This window comes from Protomyctophum bolini (assembly GCF_963924005.1).
Source record: "Protomyctophum bolini genome assembly, chromosome: 9".
Classification (NCBI taxonomy): domain Eukaryota; kingdom Metazoa; phylum Chordata; class Actinopteri; order Myctophiformes; family Myctophidae; genus Protomyctophum; species Protomyctophum bolini.
In genome coordinates, this window is record NC_137870.1 from 43,061,417 (window position 1) to 43,074,908 (window position 13,492).

At 45.0% G+C, this 13,492-nt stretch overlaps 2 protein-coding genes across 4 annotated transcripts in view; both read right to left on the bottom strand.

The window, feature by feature from the left end:
* Positions 1–3,220: 3,220 nt before the first annotated feature.
* rflnb (refilin B) lies at positions 3,221–8,295 on the bottom strand. Its single transcript, XM_080771902.1, has 3 exons — positions 7,379–8,295; positions 5,317–5,378; positions 3,221–4,601 (listed from the first exon to the last, which is right to left on the bottom strand). Exons 1-3 carry the CDS (start codon positions 7,616–7,618, stop codon positions 4,280–4,282), a joined length of 624 nt encoding a protein of 207 aa, XP_080628028.1. The 5' UTR covers positions 7,619–8,295; the 3' UTR covers positions 3,221–4,279.
* A 124-nt stretch (positions 8,296–8,419) lies between these two features.
* Positions 8,420–13,492, bottom strand: part of vps53 (VPS53 subunit of GARP complex) — an 87,531-nt gene continuing 82,458 nt past the window's right edge. For 2 of the 3 annotated variants that reach the window (XM_080772264.1, XM_080772263.1), the window contains 2 exons: positions 11,276–11,380; positions 10,085–10,647 (listed from right to left, as the gene is read on the bottom strand). In XM_080772264.1, coding sequence (XP_080628390.1) covers positions 10,477–10,647; positions 11,276–11,380 — 276 coding nt within the window. In that variant the 3' untranslated portion in view covers positions 10,085–10,476. The other variant, XR_013964605.1, reaches the window with a different exon arrangement.

Sequence of the window (13,492 nt, forward strand, 5' to 3'; positions counted from 1 at the left end):
TTTATATTATGGCGACGAGTAGTAACTCATGACGGACAATCTGACATAATATAGGCAATGAAACGGTCAGTAAAGTGGAATGAATCACAGCATTATATCGCCCCTTGCTGCAGAACAAAGCAGACATTTTAATACTGTATTGAATAGTTTTTGTGCTTGTTACAGTTCTACAAAGTACAAACTATTAATTTAATACAGTTTTCGGACTCGGTGAGTTGTCTCCCTCTGAGACCCTAAAGAGAGAGAGAGAGAGAGAGAGAGAGAGAGAGATACGGAGGGAGAGAAAAAAAAAAAAAAAAACCACCCCCACCTCCTCTCGCAATCTCCCCGTTCTGAAGTGCCTTGTGTACGGCCAGAGTTCAAGGCTTACCGCGGCCCGCGATTCTCATGAATTCATTATGCATAAACAAACATTTCACATGTTCAAACAATGTTGTGTGTGTGTGTGTGTGTGTGTGTGTGTGTGTGTGTGTGTGTGTCTGCGTGTGTGTGTGTGTGTGTGTGTGTGAGAGAGAGAGAGAGAGAGAGAGAGAGAGGCGTCCCCCGTGTGTGCTTGTGCAGCCTGCACGAACAGAAGTCGAGGCGCTGTGCCGTGTGCCCCCACTGCCCCGGCGGTGAGAGCCTGAGAGGGGGCTCAGACGGACTAGTCACGCGAAATTGCGATTATGTAACAGTTTACCCTAAAACGTAAACGTCAACTCAATGTCATTGTAAGGAATAAATAAAAGCAATAAAATAATTTTTTAATGATATTTTCATCTAGTATGACGCAAAAGGTTACCTCAAAACCACTAGCCTTTACTGCGCTAGCCACTCAGCTCGGCTAGATGCTAGGTCACGTCAGAGCCTGAGATATAGTCACGTGTCGTTTGAAACTGTTTTCATTCAGACCACGTGATGTACCTTATCAGCAATGTTAATCTCGGGCTTTGACACTCCCCCTTTAAGTAGCCCGCTTACCTGCTTCCGGTACCGTTTCAACAAGTAAAAAAAACAACTTTTAACTTCCATTTGTTGTATTTTTTTTATTTATTTTTATGGAACACAAAACTGGCCCATCAGTTTGAAAAATCACACCCGTGTGAAGTGAGGGGCGATCATCATGCATCATATTGTTTGTGTTGTGGACATTTTTATGTCATATTTAATTTGGTGGACATTTGACCTAATTTCTCCTTTCATTGTCAATCATGTCCATGATGAGACGTGTGGGGACATTGATGGCATAACCATCACGCCTCAAAAACTAGAGTTCTAAACAGGCCCGAAAATTAAGGCCCGGCCCGGCCCAAACCCTGTACACTCAAGACACTGCCCCCGCTGCCACCCTTAGATCTCCATATAGGCTATTGAGCTGACCTGTTCCGACATTCCATGTTGATCTGACCTCATCAAACCCTGTACACGCAAGACACGCTCCATATATGGCCAGTACAGAATTCATTCCATTATGTTGATCTGACCCCCCATGCCAAAGCGCCAGTGCTCGCCCAGCAGTCTGCTGTCACCCAGGTGGATGTGTGCACGCCCTGAGGTCGCTTCTCTCCCTCTGGGCGTCTTACTGGTTTATTTCACTGGTTGGTCTTCCTGCTCTGGCCCTCAAAAGTAGCCTTGGCTTGCTCCTAAAATGACAGGTCTTCCTTTTGTCTTCACCTTCACCTTACTCCGTAGTTTGAACCACTCATAGAGCCTTTATTTTGAGCAACTTCCAGTGAAGCAGCCAGTCAGGTCTCAGGATATGGTGCACTGCAGTTGGTAGTGCTGTCGCCTCACAGCTAGAAGGTCCTGGGTTCGATTCCCGCTCGGGACGCTGTGGGTGCTGGCGGCGTGTTTCCTCCTCTGCGTCATCAGTGCCCATACCCGAAGGCGGGGTTGGCGAAAGGGCCTTTCTGTGTGGAGTTTGCATGTTCTCCCCGTGTCCCCTAGGGTATAGGTACCCTCACAAAAAACATGCAGTAATCCTGGTCTCTAAACTGCCTCCCCCTGGCCAGCCAGGGCGCCTGATGGAGGGGAAAGGAACTGGTTGGAATAACGTGTTCCTTCCACGCGCTACGTCCAACCAGGGAAACTCCCCTCTGTCAGGTGTAAAGGAGCAACTTGGACACTCAGGCATGAAGGAAGCATGAGTTCAAGTCCGTTGCTCTCCCCAGGTTGGTGGAGGGTGTGTATAGCCCAGGATCACATTAGATAATTGACACAGGGGTGAAAAATGGGTTACAAAATCGCGGGATAAAAAATGAAAACAGGATATGGTGCACCGGCCTGAAGGCTGTCTTGTAGTTCATATCACTTCATATCATAAGAGGCACCGGTGGCCGAACAGTTTGCGGAGCGGTCTTGATACCGGAAGGTCGCCAGTTTGAATCCCCGGACCGGCACGTTAAAAATTACCACCGCTGAAGTGCCCTTGAGCAAGGCATTGAACCCCTACCATGAAATGTTCTATGAGCAGGGTGTGGCTGTAAACAAGTATCTCAAGCTTAGTCCACTTCCCTGGGTAAACAAAGAAACTTTGCTTTTACCAGACCTCTTTTCTCTGTGTCGTCCAATCTTTTGGCTGGTGTTTGAGCCGTCTCTCACCACACAGTCATGAGTGAGGAGTCGAGTAGGCCTCCTGGACGGGTCTGAGCACTCATCCCGAAGGTGCCCTGTACAAGCTTAGAGTATATATACACCGTACTCTAAGTGTACAAGACAGTGTGCTTTATTCCAACCGCAGGCCAAAGTCGATTCGATAATATTTTTCTAATAGTGTCACGGTCATTTATAATCAGGACTTACCAGAGGAATTGTGCAAAAACATTTATACAAAATTACATAATTCGTTTTAAACTTTAACTGAAATATTGTATTACATCAGAATGAAAATGTGGGTTTTGCGATGCTTACATAATTAAAAAGAAAACTGAAGTAGTAACATCACAATTAGCAGCAGCAGCCGCCAATAAGACTTTTTACTTTAATGATATTTACTCCTCAGCCTCCCTTGTAGTTGTTCACCTGTGTGGACAGTAGATGGAGACACAAGCTAGGGTTGCACTGGCATTTATTTAAAATAGCCACACAGATTTATAAACAGAACACTGATGCTATCTGTCTTCTGTCAACACAATAAACAGCCCCAATTTAGTTTTCAGTAAACCAAAATCCTTCCCATTGACATGGTTAATGTTAACAGACCATGTACGCTGCACATTAAAGAATAGCAAGTCACAACATGTAATATTGCAAATAGTTTATTTCAATTAGTACTAAAATGTCAATAAAAACCACACAGACACAGACACAGACACACACACACACACACACACACACACACACACACACACACACACACACACACACAAAAGACAATAAATATATCAAACTATATCAAGTCAATGTGGTGATAGCAATCGGTTATCAACGCATCCTCTGTGTTCAATATTTTCTTCTTAGATTCTTATTTGAGTTTTGTGACAGTTTAAACATTCAAGCAGTAGAATTGGGGTAATATGTACAGGACGGGTATAAACATCTCACTTCAGTCTGTAACCCTTCAATGAATAACAAGAATGAATAGCTAATGGCCACAAAGGAGAGAAATAGCTTGAATAAATGTAGCAGAAAAAAACCCATGTGATTTTTGGGACGAGCCAGTTTGTGGCCAAAATGTATATAGAAACTTTACCACACCCACTGAATGGATACTTAAACCTAACTCACTTCATGAAAACTAGGTCAGCATCGCAACGAACCTCTCTAAAACATCACTCTTCTGTGCCATTACATACTAGTTACATTATATCCTACTGTACATAAACCACTACCTCTCTTCCACTTCTACATAGCATGAACTGAGATTGTGTCTCATCCATTTTAGCATTCATTATTAATCATTCACCCGGGGGTGACATGGACTGTCTGTAAGTGGAGGGATTTTAGTTCTAAAAGGATTTCACCCTCACCATCCATGGGTCCAATCTCTACATACTGTCATTATGTTATTAAAACAAATCCAACGTGGACACATCTAAAAGCCATTGCAACCCAAACTAACTACAAATTGAGATTTGATGACTGACAGATTGCTGCCGTTTTACATCCAAGCACTGCAGGTCTGTCTCCCTGTGTCTCGGCACATATAGAAGAATATTTAAAAAAAAAAAGCAACACAGCTCTGAAAATAAAAACCCCACAACACTGACTTTGTCCATGGCAGTTCACCTTTCGGGGGGCTATATGTGGGGGAGGTCATGGGAATCCCTGCAATAATAGCCCCATATCATCCATGTTCCTTTCACTGAGGTAGGTTCGTGCATTTGGCCGTTTCCAGCTCCACGCTGGAGAGGAAACGCCTGGCTGCTAGCCGGCGGCAGTCGTAGCTCAGCTCTGTGGTGAAGAGGGCGCGGGTGTGCTTGGGATAGACGATGGTGGTGCTCTGAAAGCGCTGGGCCCGCTGACAGGGCTGGAAGACCAGCTGTGTCTTGTAGCGACGCCACGTGCTGTGCGGCAGAGCCATGACGGTCTGGCTGCAGCGCTCCAGGCTCTGGCCTCTTGGTTGCAGGGACACATCTTGGATGAAATGGCGAATTGAGTCATAGTGCACCGAGGAGATATATCTGCAGGGGAGATACAAGCCCATTGTTAGTTGTCTTTTAAGTGCATGTGAAAGAAAAGGGGGGGGGGGGGTAAAGTAACACTGGGTGTTGAGAGTACGTATGCCCAGAGTAATATAGTTAAGAGAGTGGCGACACTAGCGTTGACTCACCATTGTAACAATGGAATGCGGAAGGGCTTCCTCATATGAGACATGCTGTTGGTGCTTGCCTTGTGTACGACCTTTCTTATTCATGACATTATGCCTTTGCCCCTTATCAGTACTTCTGAGCAGTCAGTATCTCGGTCACAGAGTAATTTAGTAAGAGAGTGGCGACACTATAGCGTTGACTCACCATTGTAACAACGGAATGCGGAAGTGCTCATTCTATCTCAATGGGATAGTTCCCTTGCCATAGGAGCAATGTTTGGAACTATATAGCCCATACAGGCACCCGCTTTGCGGGCGAGATCAAAGCATGTCGCTATACTCTCCTACTCTACCACTCTGGATATGCCATAGAATAACCTTGTTCAACTTCATCATGGATTGATTATTTCATTTCACAGTTATGTAGAATGGGTAGATTTCAAACGAAACCACAAGTCAATAAACACTGTTACTAGTGTGGACGACACCACGACTAAAGCATTACACTTGTTTACAACAGGGTCCACCATCACATGCAGGATGCAGGTCAGTAGGCTAATAAACCTCATTTATTATTTTATTACTACCTCATTTCCTGGGGAGGCAATGGCTCCAGTGCTATACCCTCTCCATAGGACAGCGGGTGCAGCTGGGGGGGGAGAGAGAGAGAGACCCGGTAAGTAATAAATACATTTGTAACCTGCCATGCAAACTATAAGTCAGCCCACACTCCCACAGTCACAAGAGCTAGTGGTAGCCACCGACGTCACGTGATTGATTGAAATATGTATTAACGGTTTGCACTGAATTACAGTACATTTCAAGCACAACTCAATACAAAGACTGTTAACTGTGAGTGGGTGACCCAATAAAGCACCGCACTTGTTTACAAGAGGGTCCACCTTGTTCAATTCATCATAACATTTAGAGATATAGAGGGTATGCGCGTGACATCATCATCAAACCCGGAAGTAATGCGGGAACGCCTACTGAGTGGCAAAAAACTACTTACTGGCCTCGACCGCCATTTATACATCCACACAGAAAAGTCCTCTCTGATTGTATTAAACAACATTAAACAATGTTAAACTCACTTTGCATGTTGCTTTGCCACTCGATGTGCCATTCACTTTAAGCATGCGCATACCCTATACAAATAAACACTTCTATATAGTAAAAAAACAGGAAATCATCATAAAGGAGGTAAAAAAGGAAAAGAAAACAGTAAAACACATACAAAATACAGTGAGGGAGGGGGAAAAGGTTTTACGGGGGCCAGTTTCGAATTGCAGCCGCCCGTAGGTGCCCTTTGAGGGCGGTTTTGAAGGAGTCAAGGGATTCGCATGTCTTAATGACTGTTGGTAGGGCGTTCCACACATTTTGGTGGCATAGGAGCGAAAATAATTTAGTCATTTGTTTGTGCCGAATCTGGGTTGCACATGGTTTGTTGCACTCCCTCTGGTGTTGTGGCTGTGGACATTAAGGAAGTATCTAGAGTTTTAGACAGGTACATGCATGGGTATCTTGGTGGTGTATCGAATCTTGTGGACCAGACCCATTGCAAGATGCTGTACTCTGTCGTCAACCCTAAGCCAGTCCAGCCTGTCAAAGTGGGCAGGGTGAGTGAGGCCAAGTAGGAGCCTGACCAGTTTGTTTTGGGAAGTCTGGAGCCTAGTTTTAAGGGCCTTTGAGGTGCTGTGGTACCAAGAGGTGCATGCATAGTCGAAGAAACGAGGGCTCCTGTTATTAAAGGGTCTTCAAGGTGTTTTTGTTGACCAGTGAGGAGATCCTGTACAGGAATATTGTTCTTTGGTTGACTTTGATTAGGTTGGTGGCCATTTTATCACCGGAAAGACCAGGATATGGATATAGGTAATGTCATCTTTTCGTGTGATGATAATACCGTCACCCATTCTAACCAAGAAGCCATCTGCCATCTGTGACGTGACCACCACACGTACAGTAGTAGCCTACTAAGTATAGTATACTATACTAGTATAAATTTAGAAAAAACAATGCCCATGTTAAACTTAACAGTATACCGTTACATTTAACATGGACATTGTTCAAACACATGCAAAACACATTGCACCATCAAGTGTTTGTGTTGTAACAAAGTTAGTTTTGTAACACGCCTGCAGAAGAGATACAGAGACAAACACGTTCTTGTGCACATGTTCGCTTTATCTGTGGTTCTCAACTAGCAGTCCGGGGACACCCAGTGGTCCTTGAGGAGGTTCCAGGTAGTCCCCCCAAAATGATGGAAAGTTGGTAACCAAATGGACTCTTTAACTTAAACCAAATTATAATGGACCGTTACGGGCCCATTTGGTTTCATTTTACCAACACAACATGGATTTGTGGGCACAATCTTTATATCCAACGATAACGACGTATTCCAAGGTTTGGAAAACACCAAATGGTGGTCCGTGATGATGGGGTAAAAACATTACAGTGCAGTCAGTCTCGAATCTCTCTCGACATGAAAAGGGGTTGAAATCACTGCTACTATACTACACCACTGCCAACTCTGCAGAAGCGATACAGACACACTCACAAAACAAACAGTGACACGTTATACGTTCTCGTGTTCGCTTTAGAATTACAATGCAGAGAGAATTAAGAACCGTGATGATGAGGATGACCTACCAGGGAAGCCCTTGGCTGCTCTTCGTCTGATCCAGTAATCCTGAACCCCTTCTCCGCGCTGCACCCAGACCCAGACCCCGCAGACCCAGGCCCAGCAGGCAGCAACCAGGAGCTGGGACTGGGGCTCGGAGGCAGTCCGGAGTCGGGACTGTCCAGCAACCGCTCGGCTTTGCAGCTCATAATATCCAACGGGTCGTCGTCGCCGCCGCATACATTTGTCAAGTTTAACCTGCCCACCATTTCTATTAAAAAAAAATTAAAAAAAAAAAAAAAAAAGAGGCGGAAAGTTGCCAAACCCAACAGCAACAACAACGCCTTGGATTTCGAAATGTTTGCAATCTCCTCTCCTGCAGGCTGCTGCGCTTTTTAACTGCTATAGTTTTGTTCCGGGGAAGGGGGGTCCCACGGGGCCCTGTCGGTCGCGTTAACTCCACAAGAAGACCACGCAGGCACGCCACACACTATCCTGACTGCAACGAACTTCAGCGAGTTTCAGACAACAGTCCCCACCATCGGTTTGTTGCAACGTTATTTCCAGCTGTCACCAATCCAACGGTCTCTGCAAACATTTAAACACCACCACCACCACCACACGTGTTGCTTCAGTCTCAGCGAACCTTCCAGTTCCAGCAGAATCCTACACACTATAGTGAAAACACAGAGAGAGAGAGGCGCTCCTCGCAGCTTTGAAGATGCCAACGTTAATTAATTCTGCAGGCGTGTCATCGGAGAAGGCATCTGAGGTTGTCCCGCCTGCTGCCTGTCTTCGACTTCTTTCACACACACTAGTTCTCCTCCTCTCTCTCTGAAAAGGTCTCATTGTTTTGGGAGGAAAGAAAATGGGAGAAGGAACGCCTTAAAGTCCTTTACTTGCAGCTGATTGGGGGTGGTGGGGGGAGACATGTATGGGAACTTATACTTTCCCAGCCCCCGTTAAAGTATTAATGATTTTTAAATGTCATTTTTAGAAATCGTTGCGTGCGCTACTATTAAAGTAAACAAGAGGGGGGAGAAAAAGAAAAAACTCGGCGGCGGACCAGAAACGACACACAGCAAAACTTTAATAGTGTTTTTCTCAGCAATTGCCACGTGTCTATACAGTTCAGAAAAAGAAACACGGCCTTAATATTTCAGCCGATGGCAGGAATGTGTACATCAATCATTCATATGCGTTATATATTAATTTGATAAATCGAAAAGTGAGAGGCACTCCAAGCAATCCTTAAAAACATCAAGTAGCCTATGATGATAACTTATTAACTTTACACATTCCCACATATCCTGCTGTTACTTTGAAAGGCACAGGAAAGCTTGGTAAAATGACAAGATATTATTAATATTACCTATTGGCCCATCATGTTTTTCTGTGTCTTCCTTAATTGATTCGGAAGCTGCACATCGGGGTTGATTAAAAATGACAATAAGACGGGTATCATAATTTATGCCTCTTCCTTTTCTTTTTAAACAATGAAACAAGCCCTGCCACTGCCCATCGATTTAAGAGACAGCAAACCATTAAGCTGTCCCTTACAGATTATCTAGCAATAGTTGCTGCGAGATACAGACACCAAACAAACACAGACATCATTCATAGGAAAAGGGCCCGCAAGTTTAAAAGACTTTGCCTGGATGGTTCTATTTTCTAAATCAACCTGGGGGAGTTTGAAGACAAAAGACAAAATAATGTCATGTCTGAGGACTCAGGGAGGCACCAGCATTGTGGAACAAACACAATTCACACAAATGCTGCCCACTCCTATGGAATATGTCCACCTTTATGTGTTGTAGAATTGCCATGCAAACTGTATGTCCTTCCTTGACATAAACATAAGCAGAGAGACCAAACGGAACCGTAGATCGACCCACAAGGACACCCAGAGCACGTTCACCTTCATCAGGGTCAACTCTAATGTCCGCTGTCATTCTCACTGGGAAATGGGCCATGAGGCCAGACGAGCTCTCGGAAGAACCATATTTTAGAGTGCTCTTCATTCAGTCTTCCAAGTGCAAATGCTTTGTGCTGCGATGTATTGAATGCACGATGTACAGTAGATTTTACAGTGTGACAATTAAAGCTCAGGCTTTAGTATTAGTACCAGTATACTTCCAAGGGCTTGATATATTTCATTGCATGCAGATCTACAAGCGCATAACAACAAATCGCGCTGCGAGCCTGCGACCTGTTGTGAACTATGAATCTATCTCGCTTCTGTTCCTCAGTACACGAGCAGAGCATATATATATGACCCAGAGTGTGGAGTAGGAGAGTGGGTGCCTGTGGGGCTATAGTTCCAAACATTGGAACTATCCCATTGAGACAAAGCGGGGTGCCTACGGGCCATATAGTTCCAAACATTGCTCCTATGGCCGGGAACTATCCCATTGAGACAGAATGAGCACTTCCGCATTCCATTGTTACACATACAATGGTGAGTCAACGCTATAGTGTCGCCACTCTCTTACTAAATTACTCTGTGACCGAGATACTGACTGCTCAGAAGTATACTGATAAGGGGCAAAGGCATAATGTCACGAATAAGAAAGGTGGTAATTACACAAGCAGCACCCACAGCATGTTTCATTATGAGGAAGTTCTTTCATGTCCCAACTGTGACTATAGAGTTCATATGAATATTGGTAAGAAGGATGAGCATGTTTTGCTCTGTATATATATATATATATATATATATCCCATTCTGAACGGGAACCCATTTTGGTGTTAGCATCACGTCGTGCTTTAGCTATTGAAAAATAGCAGATCTACAAGCTCATAGCGCGCCACCGAGTGGCGCGCTACGAGCTTGTAGGTCTGCTATTTTTGAAAAAATCAAAGAACGACTGACATTTTTTTGAATCTGATCTCAGGTCAGAATGGGTTAATCAGACCAGTGTGTGTGTGTGTCCAGTGGAAACCTCGTATGAATCTGATCTCAGGTCAGAATGGGATATATATTATGCAATAATACCCCCACTAAGTGAACAGAGTGGTACACAAAGCTAAGTGGAGGCAGACAAAGGAATGAACTGTTCCAGCATCGCATGCATGCAGCCACTGAGCTCTCCGTTCGCCGCATGGCGGTCGCCGCCGTGTCGTTCGTTCAGAGTCTCTTCTTGATGAGCTTCTCCAGTTTGCGGATGCGCGAGGACTCCTGCTCGGGGGTCGGCGTGCTGAAGGACAGGGAGGGGCCGCCGTCTGCCCCGGACGGAGGCGTGGGCAGCCTCTGTCTGAACAGGTCCAGCATGCTGCTCTGTTCACTGCGCTTCAGACCCTAGACACGCACACGCAGTCACACGCACGCACGGAACATTAAACATTTGCAGAACTAACATCACAAAGGAATTTAACGAAACATCGAGTTAGGAAGTGCAACGGGCGCGCCACTGAAAGTGACAATATAAGTGTAACTTGCACAAAAGGTTTCACAAGTAGAACAATGATACGCAGAGAGGGGGGGGGCAGGGACTATAGCACTTACCCCCTATATACCCCCTTTAAGATAGCATTTCTGTAGACTTAAGATAGCATTTGATACCGAGTCTTATAGCATGTTATGTAGACAGCACTATAATTGCATTGTATACTGTAGTCATAGCACGTCATAGTACATATGTGTAGCATAGTATAGTATATATGTATAGTTTCGTTATATAGATATTCCACTGTTACGTTCTTAGCTTACACATGTTTCATGATAAATGCTTTTTATGTGATGTATGCCCATTGCTTTTTTGTTCTCGCTTAATGTGAATTGCTCTGGACTAAAGAGCGTCTGCTAAATGCCTAAATTGTAAATTGCAGGGACAGGAACACATCACTACACAGTAACACTGTAGAAAGGAACACATCACTATACAGTAACACTGTAGAAAGAAGAACGTAACCAAACCATAACTAACCTTCATGTCCAGGATCTTCTGGAAGGTCTCGGGGTTTCCATCAACCAGCAGCTTGATGTAGTTATCGACGAACACCACCGGAGGTTCATGTGGGGCCATCACCACCTGAAAAAGTTGGAGAGAAGAAAAAAAAAAAGTTAATTCAGTATGCCTAATAAAATACATGGACATTTTCTAATACTTGGCTTTAATGTGAGCAACCAATAATCCCCCCCCCCCCCCTCCCACCACCCACCCTTCCTCTGAACCATCATGGGACGACCAAAGAGATATTTAAATGATCCCACATGGGGCTGAGGGAAGAAGAGGGGGGTGTGGAGGTATAACATACATACAGTGTGCGAGTGGTTAAAGCTGCAAAAAAAAAAAGAAAAAAAGCCAAGACTATGGAGCTATATTTAGGACCCCTTATTCTTTTTACAAGTCAATTACTCCATGCATGAGTGGATAAGAATTAGCCTCATCGGTAATTCTTTTTCGGGTCTATAATGAGAGCTAGAGAGTCTGCTGGGCAAAAATAAATAAATTACCTTATAGTTGAGACCAGACAAGAAATGTGGAACAACCCCCCCCCCCCCCCCACACACACACACACACACACCCCCCACCCTCCACCGCAAGAACAGAGTGAAATGTGGGAAAACGTGGATCGGGGTGGATCGGGTAGCACAGAGTGGATATAGAGGAGCTGCCTCTCCCAGTGCAGCCGCAACAAAAGCAGACAAAACCAACACATGGTTGACAGATATACCGTTGGAGGTGGAAAGATGTCGGAGGAGCGGAGGAGCTCACCCCCATGTTGTTGTGGGACGGTTCATACTAGTAGACTCTCTAATCCGGAGGAACCCTTAAATACAAGCTCCGTGTTTACACTCTCAGGGGTTAAAACGATACTCCAGATTGTATACAGCATTATATAGGGACAGATCGAGGGGGGGTGAGAGACTATGAATAACCCATTTTGGGCGGGCCACCCGTTTTGGTGTTGGCGTTATGTTATGCTTTAGCTATTGATAAAATAGCAGATCTACAAGCTCGTAGCGCGCCACCGAGTGGCGCGCTACGAGCTTCTAGGTCTGCTATTTTCTGAAAAATCGAAGAACGACTGACATAGAAACACGGCTTTTTTCAGAAAACAGTCAGGATGTATACTATAGAAGACATTTTTTTAAGAATCTGATCTCAGGTCAGAATGGGATAAGGAAGGGGGGGTAAAGACCACAGGGGGAGAGAGGAGGAGAGGAGAGGAGAGGGAAGGCTCAGGATCGTGAGGAATTCCTCGGTTCCTTCCTATCGCTGTCGACTGAGTGATTTACTTAGCAACTGTCCTGGAGCAAGGCCAAGGGGAAAGGCCTGCAGGGAGACCTTGTTGTAGTTATAGCTGCCTCGTAAAAAAAGAAAAAGAAAAAAGGGGACCGGGACAGAAAGTGTGGGGGGGGGGGGGGGGGGGGGGTGAGCTGCTAAAGAATGAGATGGGCTTTAAAAAAGAAAATTGAGAGAGAGAGAAAGAATGAAAACACAAGAGCAGAGACAGAAAGAGCAACAACTCGAGGAGGGGGGGAAAATGAAACCTAAAGGGTGGGGAAGAAGAAGAGGTTGCCTTTCCTTCCAACAGTCCTAAAGAAGAGAGAGAGAGAGAGAGAGAGCTTTCAGGGAGTGGGAGAAGGAGAGGGCCGGGGCTGTGGTGGTGGTGGTGCATGGTGGTGGTGGGCAGGGCTGGGAGAGAGAGAGAGAGAGAGAGAGCGTGGAAAACAGCCACGTCTCACACGGGGCTTCTTCACGCTGGCCAAGAGAGAGGCCTCCTTAAGGCTAATGTATGCTTTCATTGCACTATTTTACTTGTCAAAAAAATAAATAAAACAAAAGATAATCTGTACTGGCGTTGAGTGACACTTATCGCAGGGGGTCAGGGATGTGTACACTATAAGACATAAGGCATTTTTTTACCCGCCTGTTCCAGACCACGAATGCGGGCATTTAATACATGGTGAAAAGAAATGCCCTCAGCCCTCCTTCTCCTTTCCATTCCATGCCGGAAGGAAGGAAGGAAGGAAGGCAGCATTCAGGAGAATTCCTTTTTTTTTCTTCTCCTGACTGAAGTCTCCTGAACTTGAACGCAGCATTTTTTGCGTTGGAACTAATTTGTTTTTGAAATCCATGTCGTTTATTACACCTGCATCTGTTAAGAGTGTTGGGTTGCGCCCCCCGAAAATAGCT